A 19955-nucleotide genomic window follows, 5' to 3' on the forward strand; every position below is an offset into this window, starting at 1 on the left:
ACAGGTTTTTCTGTCTTTTCCTGCTACGTGACCTTGATTCCCTGGCTGTCAGATTACCAAACAAGAACAGTAAAACAAAGAAGCCCATATGACTAAAACTTTCCAGGCCAGACAGATGGCTTGGCAGGTAAGACTACTTTCTGGTTCAGTATGACGGTCTGAATTCCAATGTCAGCCCCCATGTAAAAAGCAGAGTATGGCCTCTTGGACCTGCTGTGGAGACAGGAGAGTTGCTTCAACTTGCTGGTTGGAAGCCTAACTCAAGTTTCAGTGAGAGGCCCTTTCTCAAGTGAGTAAGGCAAAGACAGAATAAAACACTGGTTGTCCCTGGCTTCCTTGTACATATGCACACAGATGCCTATACCCACAGATGTGTGGTGTGTATACACACACACACACACACACACACACACACACACACACACACACACACACACACCAGTCTGTTCAAACTTTCTGCAGGAGCCCTAGGCTTGGAGAAGAAACTGAAAGGCCTCAGCACGAGGCCACCAGCCAGAAGAAGTGCCTGTCTTTCAGGAAAACACTTCCCACCATTCTCAGAGCCCATCACAGGTCACCAGCCCTGCATATTTCCCCGCCTTGCCTCTTCTCTTCTCTAAAACTGTAGCACTGTCACAAGCAAAAAGGAGAAAAACTGTGGGTTGTAGGGGCTAGGGATGTCCTCTCCTGGTTTGGAAAAACTGGGATAAATCTAATTTCTATTTCCTAATTTCTTTTAAAATACATGGAAACTAAGTGGCATCCAACTTGGTACCAGTGTAACTCAAGAAGCTAATACATGAAAATCTGTAGAGGACAGAGCATAGGAAATGCTGTTGTTGCTATGCTCAGTGTACCTGAACTTTGGGACAGAACACAGAGGTTACAAAATGTGTACTGCTCAGGACTTGTACTGGTTGGAATAGGTTTGGCACCCAGAGGCTCATGTATTTGAATGCTTGGTCCACAAGGGGTGGCAATATCAAGAGGTGTAGCCTTGTTAAAATAGGTGTAGCCTTGTTGGAGCAATTGTGTCACTGTAGAGGTGGGCATTGAAGACGCCTAGTGCTCAAGGTCTGCCCGGGATGGAGGAGTCTCCTCCAATGGAGAAGGCCATGGAGAGGAGTCTTTTGCTGTTGCCTTTGTATCAAGATACAGAACTCTTGGCTCCTCCAGCACCATGTCTGCCTGGATGCTGCCATGCCTCCTGCCATCATGATACAGGACTGGAACTGAGTCAGCCCCAATTAAATGCTGTCCTTTATAAGAGTTGCCTAGGTCGTGGTGTCTCTTCATAGCAATGGAACCTTAACTAAGACAGAATGAGTAGCTATGAATGGAATCTGCCAGAGCGACCAGCACCACAACCTAATTGTGGTTCAGTGAGCTCTGAAGCCCTTCTAACACATCACAAGAGCACATCCACACAAAAGTCTAACAGGTGAGAGCATGGGAGAGAAAAGAAATGTACTCACTGTGTATCAGTATTTCTTAGATGTGTAGTTATGGGGGCAAATACATCATTGCCAAAAGAGCTGTACAAATGCAATGTTTTAAAACTAGTGACAGATTTAACTTAATTGTCATACATGTATCTTTTCCTGCAATATACTGTATTACCAACAAAATTTCGGTTCCAGAAATTATAGCAAATTGGTTATCAAAGCGAAAATAATACTAATTTTCACTTTTAAAATGTATCATATGCCTGACAACTGAAAGTAAAACATTCATTTGAATTTTGAACTGTTGTCTACATCAAAAAGTTCATTTGTCACACTGCAAATTTAATATTGGAACAGCTCATGACCTTGTGTTATAGACACAATGTCAGTGTTGAGATTGAAAAGAGAAGACACTGCAATAGTATAGAATGGTAATTCGTAAACACCTCATATGCCACAAGTGTCTAAGAAGTTATTTTATGCGACTTTGATGAGCTAATCTACCTATATCTTTATAGAAATCTTAAGCTAATAAATATTACTGAACCCTACTCCCTGTCTAAGTATGATAGTTATTGCACTTGTAGCAAGGATTTGATAGTATAAAACTGGCATTGTGATTCCTGAGAACCAAATGTAAGGTTTTTACACGCACAAGAAACACTGGAGGTGTGGTTCACTGGTACAGCACTTTCCTAGCATGGACAGGATCCTGAGTTTAATTCCTAGCACTAAAGAATGTAAAACAAAGTGAAATACTTAACCAAAGACTGCATATAAAGGTGACCATCATTCTACATTATTCTCTTTAGTAAACATACATCGAATTACTCCTCTTCAAAGACCCGCAGGTCTCTGTAATCGCAGGGCTTTGGTGCTCTCCTTTTATAGCGTTTGGCAGTTGTTATTTAGGGCAAAGATGGGAGCTTGTTCAGCCTCCAGCCTGTGCTAAAGGGATGCTCTTGTTTTGCCCCAGAGAGCTATAGGCATCCTGCTCCATGTAAGAATGCAGAATACTGAGACGAACCATCATTGATTTGTCCTGTTTGATTTCTCTGTTGTCCTGTTTCATTCAGAGTTTGGATCTTTGTGCTTAAGAAAAGGCAATAGAGAATTTAAAGCAAACAAGCAAGTAATCAAAGATGATACACCGGGAGGGGAGAGGACTTTAAAAAGATGCTCGGAGGGGCCAATGCTGTCAAACAACATGCTTATTATTAAAACTACTACAACTGAAACCATTTGTGCAAAGGTCTGAAAGTGCATGTTGGAAGGGATTTTCCTTGGAAATGCCAGTTTGCTCTGCAGTTATTTGTGTCTGGAACCCTGCATCTGAACTTACTCAATTTGAATTAAGATCCAATTGCTCTACTCCTGTGATGACAGAGGGCGGGATCGATACTACTCTCAAGGCAGACAAAAGGCTTTCTGGAATATTGAAGGTTTTTACTTACTGGAGTGTGGGCTCACAGACTGATATCCTGTGACTCTTATCCACTCCTAGAAATGACAGTGCACCCCAGTGAAGGCTGATATACAAAGTCCACAAACCAAACAAACAAAACTTAACCTCATGTTCGATCTCCTCCACAACGGAGGAGGGGTTGCTTACTAGAAACTTTGAAAAAAAAAAAAGAACATCTCCTGATGATTGTGGTTGAAGTTAAGCATTCCCTACTCTTTTAAGTTACCCAATACTGTATAAAACGTCCCTCGTTTGAACCAATCTTTTGCTAACAAACCATAATCAGTGTCCCAACCAAGGTGAATGAACCTCTTTGAACATCAAAAGTCGTGAATTCTCTTCCACCTTCCTAATAAAATGCATACTACTAAAAATGGCCTACACACACCAGTCTAAGCTAACCTAACTCCCACCTAAAGAGAAGGATGGGGCTATGTACTCAGTGGACAAGCAGGGAACTTGGCAAGATCAGGAGTGGCTGTCAATCTGCTCCATTCACACACGGCTCTCGTAGTTTCTTGACCATAATTAGTTTCCAATAAAGTTTTTTAGGTGAACTAGTATTTTATAAAAATCCCTCAGACATTTATCAAACCAATATTTTACCTAACAGAGAAATAAAACCTCTCACCGCTCTTTCATTTTTCTCATAGTAGAAGGCCCACAGGAGGGGGTTGGGGATTTAGCTCAGTGGTAGAGCACTTGCCTAGCAAGCGCAAGGCCCTGGGTTCGGTCCCCAGCTCCGAAAAAAAAGAACCAAAAAAAAAAAAAAAAAGAAGGCCCACAGGAGTTACAGCCAAGCCTCATGTGATCGAAGGAAACGCCACATCTCTGCAGAATGAATGACAGACTAACCGTTCTGGGGTTTGTCTCTGAGGGTGACAGGCAGAGCCACTTTGATGCAAGTGAATTCATTTTGTCTACCTTTTTCGCGACTCACCCTGTGGTTTCTGCACCTCTCCATCCAGAAGAGCTCATCTACCTACGTGACACTAGCTGTAGCTGTGAGAATCTCAGACTAGCACAAAGCACCGAGTCAAATGTAAATATCCGGCTGTTTGGGAACACATGGCTTTTTTGAAATAAATAATTACGCTTGTGGAGCTCTTTCCAGAGTTTATAGAGAACACTGAGCAGAAGAAACTGCTTCAGCTAACTGTTAACCTTCTGTCATAATGAGGTTCACAAGGATGTAGCAGACACATAGGAATTGACAGTAGAAATTACCACCCCCTACCCCAGAAGGAGACAAGTTCTGTTTACTCTATGCAGCTACAGCATCTAATGTCCCTCTGAAATGCACTAACTTTTAATATATTGGGTTACATTGTTTTAGTTTCTTTTGTTGCCCTGATAAAGTCTCCTGACCAAAGCAGCTTAAAGGAGAAAGTGTCTGTTTTGCTCACAGGTAGGACTACAACCTACCATTTCACAGACTTCAAGGCACCAGGAACATGAAGCCTCTGGACACAGTCCATGCACAGAGCACTGCACTACTGCATGCTTGCATGCATTTCCCATCCCCCTTTCTGTATTCATACAGCCCAAGACCTCAAACACAAGGTATGGTGCTACCAAGAGGATCTAGGTCCTTCTACACCAAGGACTAGGATTAAGATAACGTACCAGTCATTCTCAGAGGCCCTCCTGCTGGGTGATCCTAGAATGTGCCACATATAAATATTACTAATATGTACATGCACCCGTGGGATCAACACAAACACAAAGGTTCTTAACTGACACCAAACTGGAGACTGGGTTTCCTTGCCATTGTATAAGAGCATAATACATGCATCTGACACTGTAGGACACTTAACAGCAACCAAGCTGCGGTATAAAACACAAATAATAAAATGTGCAACCCATCTCATTGCCCCAGCATGACATGCAGGCACACACACTTAAACCAGACAACATAACTTCAGTACTTAAGATAACATTTACATAATAAAATCAAGGTTGGTTTCCTGGTGTCCTTTCCCTAAATTGGCTGAATTTCTACCTTAACGCAGAGAAAAAGACAAAAGCAAGGGAGAGAGAAAAGGAAAGAGAGGAGGGTAGAGGGAAGAGATTAACCGATTGAACATTAATGAGTACTCTGCTAAGTTACTGGATACTTTTAATAAAAGTATGAACAGTAGCCACTAATTTAGTGTTTATCAAACCCAGTGTTCTCCGAGACAAATTTACCACACAACGCATTGCTATTTCCTTCAATAACTATCCTAAACGTGTATTATTGGGGTGTTTCAAAATAGGAATTGGACCTAAGGAATTCAGAGCAATTTGCTCAAATTGCAAACCTGAGAAATCGTGAAACACAGTTCTGATTACCTCCAAAGTTTAGCTACACCACCCTCCCTTGCAAGAGCTGTATATTTTCCCCTGCGCCAAATTAACTGTTATGTCACTAATTTAACCCAAGGCAGTAAGATTATAATATGTCACAGTTAAGATCTGGCCTGCTGAAAGTCTACTAGTTTAAAAGGCCTGGTTTCTAGGGAGCACAGATTAGAAAGTGAGACCTACTAAGGGTCTTCAGGAGGATAGAAGAGCCTTGCAACTGTCCTCTCTTTCTTTTGTTTGTCAGCTACACACTAAAGGGCTCTGCATTCCTGCCACAGTCTTCTGCCTTTGTATAAACCAAAGCAATTCAGCCAATCCATCACGCAATGGAACTATGGCAGAGGAGTCCAGTATTTACTTCCTCGGGTGCTAACTGTAGTGATGGTTAGGGGTGGTGATGTAGAAACACGAAATTATGCACCATGCTTGTACAGCTCTGACTCTAGTACAGTGTACGGGCCACCAAAGTAAATTACAGAGCATAAAAATATTGAATTGGTTTGTTGAGCTTACAGTCAGCATCTTGGTTACTTCCTACTGTTAAAAGACACCATGACCAAAGTAATTTAAACAAGGAAGCCTTTGACTTGGGGCTCATGGTTCCTGATGGGAGTGGAATTCATGACCTTCATGGTGGGGAACATGGCAGCAGTCAGGCAGGCAAGACATGGAAGTAATAACTGAGACCTTAAATCTTTTCCACAAGCACAAGAGAGACAGACAGACACAGAGTAGACAGACAGAGACAGATGCAGAGAGATATAGAGAGAGACTGACAGAGATAGACAAAGACAGACAGACAGACAGACAGACACTGGGGACGTCGTGGAATTTTGAAACTCAAACCTCACCCCCACTTCCCCAGTGACATATACCTCATCCAACAAGGCCGCATTTCCTAACCCCTCCCAAAAAACTCCATCAATAGGAGCCAAGAAATCAAATACATGATCCTATGGGGCCCATTCTCATTCAAACCACTCACATCAGATAATACAGTCACGGATATGTTTGAGATAATTTTACAGCATAAACTATGTCAAAGCTGGCTATATTTTAACATGCAGAAAATTACACAATAAAAATGTGGTCTTTTCTTACTGTAAATTTTTCAAAATTCACCTTCTAGACAAACTGTCCTTGACTTAGCCCTTCCTCCTCTTCTTCCTCGTCCTCCTCCCTGTTCCCCTTTCTCCTCCCTCTGCCCTCTCTGCCCCCTTCTCCTCCTCCTTCTGCCCCCTTCTCCTCCTCCCTCTGCCTCCTTCCCCTCCTCCCTGTCCCCTTCCCCTCCTTCCTCTGGCTCCTTCTCCTCCTCTTCCTCCTCTCATAGTGATAGGTGATCTCCACAGGCATTCAGACAACACAAAGATGAGTCCTCACTGGAGTCAGACCCACATGCCCACACTGACGAGCTGAACTTCAGATGCTGTCAGGTCCTCTCTGTGTCTCAGTCTTCTCATCCCTCAGCTTCCCTTCAGCCTTGTTCTTTACCCATCCTTCCTTCAGCACCCATCTGTCTCCACCTTGAGGACTATGCAACAGTTAGGAACCCTGTGTCTCATGGATAGCCTCAGTCTGGTTTTCAAGCCCCACTTGCCTCAGGGTCCCACCCTGTGCCCTCCACAATTCACTTGCCGTCCTCAGAGCCTCCCTTTATCCTCCACACAAAACCCACCGCCTAGACCACAAGTCACTACTTTCCATGACCTTTCCCCTCTACTTCCTTCAGCTAAAAAGCAACTGGTCCATTACCACAAGGGCTCCCTTTCCTTTCCAGATCAAGGACCTGCCTTCCTGCCACTGACCTATGCATTCTGGTCCCATGTCCTTAACCAGATGACCCCTGTTGTACCCATGCTTGCTATGAAAGGGACAAAACCAGAAAGTCTATTGCTTGAGGAACACAGCCCATCCTTTCTCCACAGAAGACAACGGCATTCCTAAACTGGAGCCGACTCTGGTGTTTTTTGAGACTGCTGAGTCCATCTCTGCACTCCTCGCCGATAGAAGCAGGAAGGCTCTGAGACCATCATGAAGAAAGTTGGATCCAATCTAACAGCATAAAAGCAAACCAAACAACAACAACAACAGACCACAGAGCTAAGTGGAAGCAATGCTTATTAATTGCTAATTAGCTGCTAATGAAAGGGGGCAGGAGTCACAGACACACAGCAAAGGCTATAGACAAGCAAACATTGCATCACCAAAAATGTACGGCAATAGAACATACATATATATATATATATGTATATAGAATAGAATATATACATATATATGAATATAGAATATAGCCTATCCAACAAAGAAAAAAAAAGACTCTCTGGGAGCTGCAAAAATGCAGAACTGCTAATAAAATGAAAGCAAAAGTTTTGAAATTTCAAATCACTTCACTTTTGTTCTTAGAGACTATTTTTTAAATAATCATTTTTATTAAAAAAAAAAAAAGAGCTTAAGGCTTCCAATAATGGCCGTAACTAAAGCCCAGAAATACAATAGCTAAGTCGAAATTCAGATCCTGATTGTTTAAAAAGACGCGTGGCTACACACAAGTAGCCTTTTCTGCCTTTGTGACAAAGCTGGCTTAGTTGTCAAAGGTTTGATTAATGAATAATTTAGAGCGCTACTTCGTCTCCTCTAAATCCCCCAATTCTACGGTTATTATTCATTTAAAAGTGCTTGTCTTGGGAGGTAATGATAACTCGGCTACAATTAGGAAGCTGGCAAAGAGTCCTCTGAATATTTTATCAGCACACAAACCAGGCCACTTAGAGGGAAGAGAACAAGAGGGTACTTTGAATAACGTAGAACACGAACGGGAAACCAGAAGCTAAATCTCTGATCCAAATGAACTAGTAAATAAATGTTAAACCCATTTGGATAATGCAATGCAAGATAAATAGCACATGAGACACAGGAAGAATTTTAACATTCGGGATGAATCAATTCTGTTTGCTGTGGGAGTATTTCCTACCCCAGGAGGTACTTTGTGCTGCATTTCAAAAGTGTGTGTTCAGCAGCGCCCTTCGCCAGAGCCCTTCACACAATTGCAAAGGAGCTGCCTGCAAGCAGGAGCGGGCACAGACCCCATCTCCAGCCCTAGCCGTGAGGGACAGCCTGAAACACTGTCCATTTTGAGTGGCTGCGTGGCCAGGGTAGAGAAAGGTGGTCCAAGAGGGAGGGGACTGTGGAGAACAGATACTCACATCTTCGCTTCTTAGGAGTCTGCCATCTCCTGTGTGAACCACATCATCTGTGGCTCACTTTGTAAATTCCGGTTTTATATACCTCATGATGAGATGCACGCATTCTGAAATCTGCACGTCAGATTAGAGAGGCAGCTCGATGGTCAAGAGCACTGGCTGCTCTTCCAGAGGTCCTGAGTTCAATTCCCAGCAGCCACATGGTGGCTCACAACCATCTGTAATGAGATCTGATGCCCTCTTCTGGTGTGTCTGAAGATAGTGACAGCGTACTTATATGTAATAAATAAATATTTAAAAATAAAAAAAGCTGTGTGTCACTGAACTTCCTATGGGAGAAGCACCTTTCTGACTCCATATTATTAATGTTTTCTTACCTTTGTCCTTCCATGCACAGCCACTCTCTTCTACTAAAAGCAACATGTCCACTATCCTCAATCTTTTTCATCTCTAGGGGATTTTTTTTTCCTGTTAGAAGGATTCATGGGAAATGGTAAAATACATAGAAATGGTGTCAGTGGGTCAGCAAGGACGGGTATGAACCTGGGAGAGGATGTGGAAGGGCCAGCTCCTTTGGAGAATGCTTTGACAGTACAGGCGGCCCAACGGAGCTCTCAGGAAAGGTGAAAGGTGTGTCCCTGGCTTTCTAATACAGCTGCACTTTTTCAACAAGAAAACTTTCATTTGCAGTTGACGTAATGGAGTAAAATGTCCTGTCTAGAAGCTGCATTATTGCCGGAAGACCCTGAACTTCTAGAGTAGCCTGTGGAACTCGTTTCTGGTCTATTAGTGCCCTCCAGACACACATGCACAGGTATAGATTTTCAGGAAAGCCAGTTTTTGAGCAGGAGGGCCCATGACTACATGTAATCACTCCAATCCCTTGTTCACCTGAGGGGAAGCAATGACTGAGGTCACAGAGCATGAGTGTTACCTGGTACTCCTCTGACAAAATCTAGCAATAGTAGCATTCCACTAGCAAGCCCATCCAACGTGCCTTCACTCTGTTGACTGGCTGTGTCTCAGCTCCCTCGCCTTCCTTCTGCTCCGTTTGCTCAAGTACTGAACGAACGCCTTCACCTCAGACACTCGTTACCTTCCTGCAATCTCTACAGTTTTATTTCTTGTCATCTTTCTTTATTTCTTATCTTTTGTGACCAGTCTCTGTGATATTTGAATTCTGGATTTCATCACCCACTTCTACTGGGGCTCGTTGCCCACCGTAGCCACTTTCTTAGAGACCTCTCAAATTCTCACACTCAAACAAGAAGAAGCCTCTTGTGGCAGCATTTTTCTGAGTGCTTACCTGAGAAAACTGTTCAGTAAGGACGTATGTATATTTAGACATTTGAGTAAACTGTACTGTTTTCTGTAACATACATGCGACATCGAAACAATGAAGTTGTCTACATTTTCAAAAACCCATAAAGCACAATGAGTGGAATCCACCCTCATGGTATCAGTGGTGATAAGACTCTGTCTTATTAGCTGTCCAGCCTCAGAAACCACTTGGCAAACCCCATGGACAACTCTGCAAAGCCAATACAACTCAACTGCTACTGAATTCTCTCTACATCTGAATCATGCGCCAATCGTTACCCTACGTCCTGTTACCTCTTAGCACATACTGACATTTGTTGGTCTCTTCCTGCTGAACCAAGGGTACAATCGGACGCTCCGCAATTGCCATCCCACACCCCGGTGAGTATAATAATCCCAACTTCTAAAAAGATGTCTAAGAATTCATAAAAACACTCTGTCATTAAAGCGTGTTTTAAAACTGGAATTATGGTTGCCTCTTGTGGAGGGAATTAAAGCAGTTAAAATTGTCCGATAAGATCACCAACTTGATAATGTGATCGCCGGCTTAGAAGAAACACCATTCCTAGTTCTCTCATCGGAAATGAAAACTTGATGCTTCACTGTGTATGCTTTCTCTTGAAAAGTACTAAAGATATATTTAAGAGAGCAGAGAGGGTAATGGAATTTTTTTTTTGATTGAAAAAATAAAGTTAATTTCATGCTATTCTAGGAACCCTTAGGAATGTCACTTGGCTAGAAAATGGCACAACAATTAAAGGCACTTAGTGCTATTTTCTTTGAACCTTACTTACAGCTTACTGTTCAATGACATATTTGGTGGTTTTATTTTGTAAAAGGATCTCACATTATACATGGGCTAACCTGGAACACGCATTACATATCCTAGGCTAGTAAGGAACACAGTCATTATGTATCCTAGGCTAGTCTTAATCATTGGCGATCCTCTTCCTCCATTAAATGCCATACCTGGCTTTATTAAGCGGACTAAACTGAGAATAAATAGGTTTTCCTACTAAGCACTGAAGTTCTATAACTATGTGGAAATGTATTATTCATAACAGGAATGTTTAAAAGGGAATAGCTGAATCGAAGTCCTCAAACTGTTATTTGGCAATTATTTCAATGAAAATCATGGTAAATAAAGGAAGTTAAAATGAATAGTCCCCCTAGTTTAGTAGCTAAGAGGTTTCATATAACACTGAGGTACACACGGAGTTAAATTTTATACAGAAACACGAGAAATAGGAAGTGGCACTTTCATGTACCTGGGGCTAAAGAAGAACAGATCACTTTGACATGTTTATCTAGTGAGTTTGAGAATCATGAAGATAGGGGTTAAATTTTTCCTAAAGTTTAGGCATCGTGGCTAGTTCTTAGTTCTTTAACTTTTTTTCCTACATCTCCTGATTTTTAGAAATAAGATAAGTGAATTGAAGTGATCAGAATGGCACACTGCTCCCTCCACCAACTCTCACTAGCAAAAGCAATTATGGAATTCCCATGTATTGGGTGCTGGGGATAGCAGGGCTGGTAGCCTCTCCAATTAGAATAGCCATTGACAACATAGAATCTGACTGTTTGATCTTCCCTCATGGAAGGAGGGAACCCCATAAATGTAATCAGAGCTTCACTTGACAGGCCAGCCACTTCCCCTGGCTCCACAAGTGACACACTCTGCCTTTCCAACTGCTGTTGTCTCAGGAGGTGCTGGTCACCCAGGACCTGGAACAGCATTCAGAAGTCTCACGCTGAGGTAGGACTTCTCATTGCTTTGGCTGTTTGGGCCTCAGTGGAAATCTAGTAAGTACCACCAGCCCATGCTTCTGTAAGCTCGATAAACTTACTGGTTCACTGGCAATCGCTTCTTTGGTTTGTCGTTGATGCTCTATTGGAACGAACAGATTGTTTGCATCCCCACACCCCCCAGCCCCCGGGAAAGTCACATAGCAATTAACTCTTAAAATCTCAATAATCAAAAGTACACATTGAACAGTTTGAAAGCAGCGTCACACATACTCCCTGACTTTTGTTTTCCAAACCCCCTGACTTAAAGAAATATTTTGTTCTTCTGTAAAAGTATGAAACCTAATGACGTAAGCAAAAGGAACAATGTGCATTTCCTTTCAAATCTGACCAGTTCATCATCTGACTATGATTTCTTTTTTTTACATAACATATGGTAGCTGGTTCACATTCTTCATTAAAATGTCAAAATTGGTCACTGGAAGAGAAAAATCCCCATTAAATAAACGTAAAAGTCTCTTTTGTCCCTCACCCATCTATATTTATGAGTTCCAAACGGCTAACACAGAAACGCCAGAGTTGACATGTCACTGTCTGAATTAAAATGTACTTACACTATTGGCTTTTCCAGACGACTTCCCTGTGAACCAACAATCTCCCCCAATGTACAAAACACTTGTCCCAGAAAGTCCTAAAATAGATAAGAGGATTAAAGCTCATAAGTTCCCACACTGTTGTGTAGTAGATATTCCGCGCATCACTTTTGCATAACTTTTCAGTACTGAAATACAGAATTCTCAGTTCCAAAAATAAAACAAGCCCAACAGGAATCGACTTAAGCGTGCCAACTCTCCTCCAAAGCTCGCACGTTATGTCATACTTTAGTCACAGAACCAGCTTGCTGTTTTGAGCTTCAGGGTACTTGCAGTGTCACAGGACCACAAAACAAGGGCTCTGTCAAGAAGCCCCACGCTCCGGGATAACCTGGACCCTTTCGAGGTCTCGCTATCCTAAGAACTCTGCAGGGCGGAGCTTTGTGTACTGAATGGCCCAAGGGAAGCCCTGAGACTGATGTGCAGACATCAAATATGTTTCTTTTTTTTTTTCCGGTATAGTCTATAAATCTACTTGTTAAATGTGCAAGGTGTGATACCGAGTTCACTAGAGTTTCAGAGAAAGAAAAATGACTTCTCAAATTAAGAAACAAAACAAAACAAAACAAAACAAAAGAAACCAACTCATGTTACAGATATCTAAACTGATGTTTGAAGGAAGCGATTGCTTGGAACCACGCTGAAAACCCAGAAGATGAATTCGAGGCTCCAAAGGGTGCTGTGTCCAGCCCTGCTGCTGAGAGTGGGAGCTCTGGACTCAGGGACACAAAAGGGCAAAGAGCCACAGAAGTAAAATCCCTCATTGTGCAGTGTGGGGAAAGCAGGAAAATGAGGCTGGATAGTTCTAAGTCCAAACCGGAGAAAAAGCCCCGTGCAGATTAGGAAGAAAGCCTGAGAGGCAGTCGGGGTCAGACTGAACCGTTAATCCTAAAGGAAAGATCAGGCTACAAGAGTACAAAGAAAGTAACTCAAGGAAGGAGAAGTGGAGGTGAAGGGCCAGAACTCTCTAGGCTGGACAAGCAGAAGCAAGCCGACAGTGTAGGCCAGTGCAGGCACGCCATCAGAGCGGAGGGTCGGGACCATTCGGCTCTAGTACCTGCTGGGACCATGGGCTCCTAAGAGGAACGACTTTGCACTCAGGAGACTACAGTTGCTCATATTAAGCAAAGATCCGAGCCAAGGTCTCAGTGAGTGGTGGGAAACAGATTTGGTGAACTGGCCCCGTGTGTGGCAGGGGCTGGAGGCAGAGGGGAGCAGACCAGAGACCGGAAAATTCACTCTAAATCTAGACCGTGGTAACACATAAAGGGTTGTACTATCTTTAAATCGCAGGTCTTTAAGAATTCGTTTGTAAATGTACAAAACAACTTAAATCCTTATTTGTAAATCATTCATCGTTAAACTCATTTAAATCGAAAGTCATTAGCACACTGTGTCAACTTCAACATATGTTTAAAATACAGCGCAAGTGGAATAGAGCGGAAGCTACGTAGAGCTGAAGGCTCGACCTTCCATATGCTTGGTATTTGGAAAGTCAGCGCAGAAGGCACTTTATGGAGCACTCCAGAACTGTTTGCTGAGAATATCAATGGGCGACTGCAAACACATGTTAAACGGATTCTGTCAATGGAACATGCAGGATCTGCAAAGGCTGCAAGCCACTGCACGAGAGAACACAACAGGAATCGGTTTACACACCTACCAGCACACAGGGGAGCACCACTGCGTAACAGACAGAAAATTCCACAAGCTAAAGCAATAAAACGGATGCCGCTAGTTACACTGTGAATCTAAGAGAATCCTAGTTTCCTTATCCTGTTGCACATCCACAGCATCTGCCCCCCCCCCCCGTCTCTTCTGCATTTCTGAGTGTGTGCATTCTATATCAAGCAACACTTTCACTACTCAACACACGGTGTTTACTAAGCAGTCGCGGTGTGGGAGACTTCTAGTTGCGGTCTGCTTTAGCTGGCTTGCTGGCTCGAGTCTGCTATGTATTTTTACAGTACACTCATCTGTAAACAATTAGTGTCTTTCGGTGGGTATTTTTAGGTCTTTCTGGCTGGAGGTAGAGAGGGAAAAGAGAACAAGCTACCCCATAAACTGTCTCACTGCTTCCTAGGCTGGTGCTGTGACCCACTTGTGGAATTATTATAATTAGATCGTGATGATATTTCCAGGAATAAATGCAGCCTCTTCTACAACCCCTACAGGCCAGATGTAGCCTCCTGGAGAGTCTGAGACAGCTGAGAAATGCTTTAAAGTATAACACAAAAATGGCTACTGGGTTCTCCCTAAAATGGCCATGAGAACGGTAAATATTTATCACGCTCATTTCTTTATAGTTTAAATAGGCTCATACTATATGAAAACCATTCCGCTCAAACCTAGGACTCATTGAAACTTAAAACTATCCAACTATTACCCTCAATATGCTGAGGCCAAAAATAACCAAGAGATTAAAACAAGGAGAGAAGAGAGCAGCAAGGACTAAGGACAAGAATGAGAAGCTATAGCCAGCCAGTAGGGGTGCTCAGATTATTCCCACAGCAATCTGCATCGACATTTGTGACAACTAACTGACTCTCAGTCCCTGCGGTCCGAGCCCTGAGGACTACACACAGCACACCGGTTCTCTCTTCTTAGTCTAGACACAGCTTAATAGTCGTCTTCTTTGGGCTTATCGTTTTAATTGTTTCTTCAGGATGGATATTTACTGATGTGTTCTGTTGCCTGCATTGTATTTTACAGGGTAGCTTCATGCTTGTCTGCATTCTCATTTCACGTCTGCCCTGAGCTTTAGAAATTCTACACATATGAAAAGAAAGCTCTAGAAACAGTGAGGTGGCTCAGAGGGTCTATACTTGCTGCCAGGAAAGTTCTGGGACCCACATGACAGCAAGAGGGAAATGATGCTTTTCAATTATCATTCAAGCTCCACATACATACTACGGTACACACACACACTCACACACTCACACACACACACACACACACACTCACACACACTCACACACACACAGAATAAATACATAAATAAAAATATTTTTAAATGTTAAGGGGAAACTTTGTAGTAAAAGAACCAATTTGAGTTGTGTAGGTACAAATACTAATGGTTCCTATGTATGATTTATTTGACTCTCTCTCTCTGTGTCTCTCTCTGTGTCTCTTTGTGTGTCTCTCTCTGTCTCTGTCTCTGTCTCTGTCTGTCTGTCTCTCTCTCTCTCTTTCTCTCACACACACACAAACACACACACAGACACACACAGAGTGAACTTACAACATAACATACTACCTTTGAATGGAATCATGAAGGTCTTTGCTATTTGCATCCATACACAATCTAACCATAAACCAATGTTCTTATACCTCGGTAGTCCAATCTATAAAATAGACATGATAATTCCTGCCTCATGTATTCCTCAGAGGATTATTTAAGAAAATATCTATAGATAATATCTGCAAAGCACTTGGAATATAAGTCTGGAACATAATCCTCCTACCCCCTGGGCTAAAAGCCTTATTCCATACTCACATTACTTGATCCAAGAACCCAGTACTGGAATACTACTCTACCTATCTAAAATACCTTCAATTCCAACTCCCCTCTGCAGTCCTGGGCGATCACTGCAAGTGCTGTATTGCCATGTATGTGTGTCTTACACACCCACTCACCTTTCATGTTGTACACACATATACATACATGTGCAGAAAACATTCTTAAAGTGGTGGTACAGTGAACCCAGAAATATCATCTGACTTTTGCTACTAATGCACCTAGCATATCACGAACCTAGTACTAGGCAACTTCCTAAGCATCTCACAGCATAATGTCTCTCCACAGGTCTAATGAGAACTTTGAAATGCTTTTCCTACCTTATCAATGACTGATGTGTATCTGCATAGGTAATTTTCCTAACTAATCAGTGATTTAGGTTAAAAGTCATTCAGTGTTGTGTTGATAATCCACTTTAATTCAACTGGGGACAGTCAGTAGCTCATGACTTGACCATTAGATTTTTTCATGTGAGTTGTGATTTTCTGGTACCCTTTATTGAGATCATGTAATTAATTTTTAACACATCTATACAAATAGTCAAAGAAAAATGGATGTTAAAAATGTCTTGCATTTGGAGTATTTTAACTCAATGCATTAAAATTGAGAAAATGATAATTTCTATCCATAGAGATCATATCACTGGTGTTGGCTGCTAACATTAACCTGTGAAATGTCTTTCTCATGTTTCATAATTCATTTCTATTTATTTTATTTTATGAATTGTACAGATTACAGTGGAGAATGAGCTGTTAGTTATCTAATACACTGCATTTAGTATGGCAAGCACTTTTAATAGCCAAAGTGCTACATTGTTTCAGTAGGGATTCTTAATTTCTAAATGATCATTAGCACAGTCCTATCATTTGGGACATGAGAAAGTTCACCACTGAACCAATGAGGTCAACATTTTAATAGAGATAATTGGTTGTAGGTTAACAATAAGGTAAAACAGCTTTTTTTCTTCATACCCAGGGTTTTTACCTTTAATAAAAGATCATTGCTGAACAACAGTAGTTAATTCTCTTTCCAATATTCTAACAAAAACTTCTAAACTAATTTACAGAGAAAAATTTGAAAATTCCCCCCAATTAAATTTATCTATTTACCCTCTGGACTGATGATTTTCAATACATTTTTGTCATTTTAAGAGTCCAAATTAAGGTAGTTAATTCAGCCACTGACATAAAAATTAAGGTTTCAACAAATTGTCAGTCACTGATTAAAGTCAATTATTTAAAAATCATCACAAATATATAACATGCATTTTAAAAAGCAAAAAATTCACACATAGCAGAGCATTTATGCATAAAGTAGTACACATGGAAATAGTGTAAATATCACCTCTTGGAAACATTATCTTCAATAAAACACCAATTCCCAACTAAGCTATTTGAAAAGTCACCTTCTACAGTCCATTTTTCTCACAGGCAGTAAGTAACAAGCAAAGGACTAAAACACTAAGAATACTAGGAAATATTTACTGATAATTGTTCAGTATTAAATACTTTAGTGTTACTAAGTAACAATATTAAATATTATATAACATTATCAGTAGGACCTCTGTTGATACTAACTCCTAAATAAGAGCCAATTTTCCACATAAACTATGCCAGCTCGTTCAAATTAATGAGTACTTGAGTAACAATCATGCGGCTAAGACCAGATAGTAAGTAATTCTACGTATGACTCAAAAGCATAAGGCAGATTCTAGAAGACTGTACTAACAGGGGATAGGAAACCTGACCCACATACAGAATAGCAACCACAAATACTTCAGGTATGTTAATAAGACTAGATCTCATAGCTAACAGATTAGAAAGCCTTTATCCCCCAGACATCAGAGGATAACATGGGGAACAATTACACAGAGACTATTTTAATGGTGCGCATAAAGAACATATCTGAAGGCTACACTCATGTAAGGTGTAAGGTGTAGTTAGGAGTTGCCCAGGTTTGGGGAAATGACTGCAGTGTGCTCACTCTCAACTCTCATCAAAGAGGTTTCCCTCCCCAGTACCAGCAGACAGAGACCATTACAGAGAGCAACGATGTCAAAAGGCAGAGAACTGACCATGCGTACCTGCCCCAACTGATATTTCTACAATCCCTACACCTAGGCTCAGAGAACATTGCAGAAGAGGGGAGAGAAAGATTGTAAGAGGCAAAAGAACAGGAAGCCTGCTGTGAGATTGTGTCTTCTGTATATGACTGGGCCAATACACCCATGAAATCTCAACAGAACAGCTACCTAAACCATGACAAACCTGGAAAAGATTAGTGATGCCCAGAATAAACCTCTTCAATGGATACAATACCAAGTGGTAAATCCTAAAACTATATGCATACAAGACACATTAAACATACTCAGCAGCGTTTATTCACATATGAGGGTACACATGTACACACGTGCATGTACACACATGTATGTAATAACTGAAGAAAAACAGGTCATGAATTTGAAAGGAGTGGATACAGGGATATGGGAGTGGCTGAAGGGGGGAAATGAATCATTAAGTACCTATCAAGTATCTGAGAGGTTGGGAGGACCAGGAGGAGTTAGAGGGAGCAAAGAGAGGAGACAAACACTGTGGGCTCCTGTAAGAAATCCTCAGAAAGTGACTGATGAAGGCCAGGGAGAAAACCAGACAAATATCTGAGAGGAGCATAGGGTAGAAAGATCACAAGAGCAACATTGTTCCTGAGACAACAGTGCATATGAGGCAACAGTGATACCGGAGGGAAAGCAAGCAAGGGGGTGGAGCAGAGCAAACAAGGAAGTAGAGTGCTCCCTGGCCTGTGTGCAGAGAAAAGCACTGGGTGGCTTGGAACCAGGCATGTTGCAACAGGCTTTGGAAAGTGATGATTGTAGCTAATCTTCCTCGACAGAGTTTCTAAAGGCTTCCGTTCACTCAAGAACCTGTCATCTGGTTTTCTCCATTTGTATTCTCTTTAAAGTAACCTAAGCCCTGGTACTCTTGATTGGTATTTTCCAAAACCCTGACTCTAGAGTCTCTGAGCATCACCTAGCCAATATGTGCATTTGAAAGCTTACTGGGTGTCAAGTCAAACCTAGCATCAACTTGTCCTTACCACATGGGTGGGCATCAGTCCGCATCCCTGGCCACAGACACCTCTGCGGTAGACCTCACTGTTTACCCAGGTACTCCCACATACACTCAAGAGAGCCAAGCAACTTCTCTTATTTCACATCCAACAGGGAATTCATCTGTAATCAAACAGCCATAACGCATTCCAGATGGGACTGCTTCTTCCTGTTCCAGTGACTTTAATTGTCGTGTAACTCAATGCAGTCAAATGACAACAGAGTCGTAACTGTTATCCCAAGTTCTGATTTTGCTCCTCTGACCACACTCCTCACTTCAGCGGACACACATCGTTTAAATTTGTAAGTCAAATCACATCGCTCTCTCCGGTAGCACTCAACAACAAAAAAGTAGAACCCTTAGAGGCATGGCCTATAATCTCTGCCTCCCGTATTTACATGCCCATTGCAAATGAACCACCAGGCTCTCATCAACATTGTCACGTGGCCATGGTACGCTAGCTACATCCCTTCCCCGAGGACTTCATCATATTGCCTCTCCCTTTGGTTTTGAAATCCTGCCTTGCTAAGCTTTTCAATAGCTCCCCTCCTCCGTCCTGTAAACTATATACTCAGTGAGTGCATACTCAGGAGAATGACAGTCCTGCCACATTGCTTGGTAAAAGGGAATCTCAAACTGTAGCGCTCTCTGTCCCAGTCTCTTATCCACCACCCCCTATTCTCTCCATTTCAGTCCTCAGTATTATGCTATCTGTGGCCATCAGTGTATGTGCTATAAGGAAAATAACTCATTTAAATCATGTGTTTGTATCTGTCTTCACTGAATACATCTGCCCACCCTGTCTCCTCGGTAACAGAGGATTAGATGTTGGAGACAGGGCACACTTCCCATTGGTGACCTCTCTCTCTGCTCTCATGATGCAAGAGTTGACTCAAACATGTTTACTGCTGAGCTGACTGTACGGATACATACACCACAATTCAGTTCAGTCATATGCAGGTCAATTTAGTAGTATAGTTTTAATATGAAATTCTCCCCCATGGTCTCACAAACCTGAACACTGGTCCCCACATAGTGGCTCTGTTTTGCTAGGATATGAAACCACAAGGGGCTCCCTAAAGTTTCCCTGGGGATGAGCTTTGGAAAGGACTAGCCTGTGCTTGTTTCTCTTCAGGGTCTCAGAATCCCTGTCCAT

General features: G+C 42.0%; 1 protein-coding gene across 4 annotated transcripts in view; it reads right to left on the reverse strand.

Annotated features, from left to right (window-relative positions):
• Positions 1-19955, reverse strand: part of Cpne8 (copine 8) — a 174197-nt gene that overhangs the window by 91402 nt on the left and 62840 nt on the right. For 3 of the 4 annotated variants that reach the window (NM_001108750.1, XM_039079639.2, XM_063263950.1), the window contains exon 6: positions 12137-12213. The exons of the other annotated variant lie outside the window; for it this stretch is intronic. In NM_001108750.1, the coding sequence (NP_001102220.1) occupies positions 12137-12213 (77 nt within the window). The remainder of the gene's footprint in view (positions 1-12136; positions 12214-19955) is intronic. 4 annotated transcript variants of the gene reach the window in all.

The sequence above is a fragment of the Rattus norvegicus genome, chromosome 7 (assembly GCF_036323735.1).
Source record: "Rattus norvegicus strain BN/NHsdMcwi chromosome 7, GRCr8, whole genome shotgun sequence".
Taxonomy (NCBI): Eukaryota; Metazoa; Chordata; class Mammalia; order Rodentia; family Muridae; genus Rattus; species Rattus norvegicus.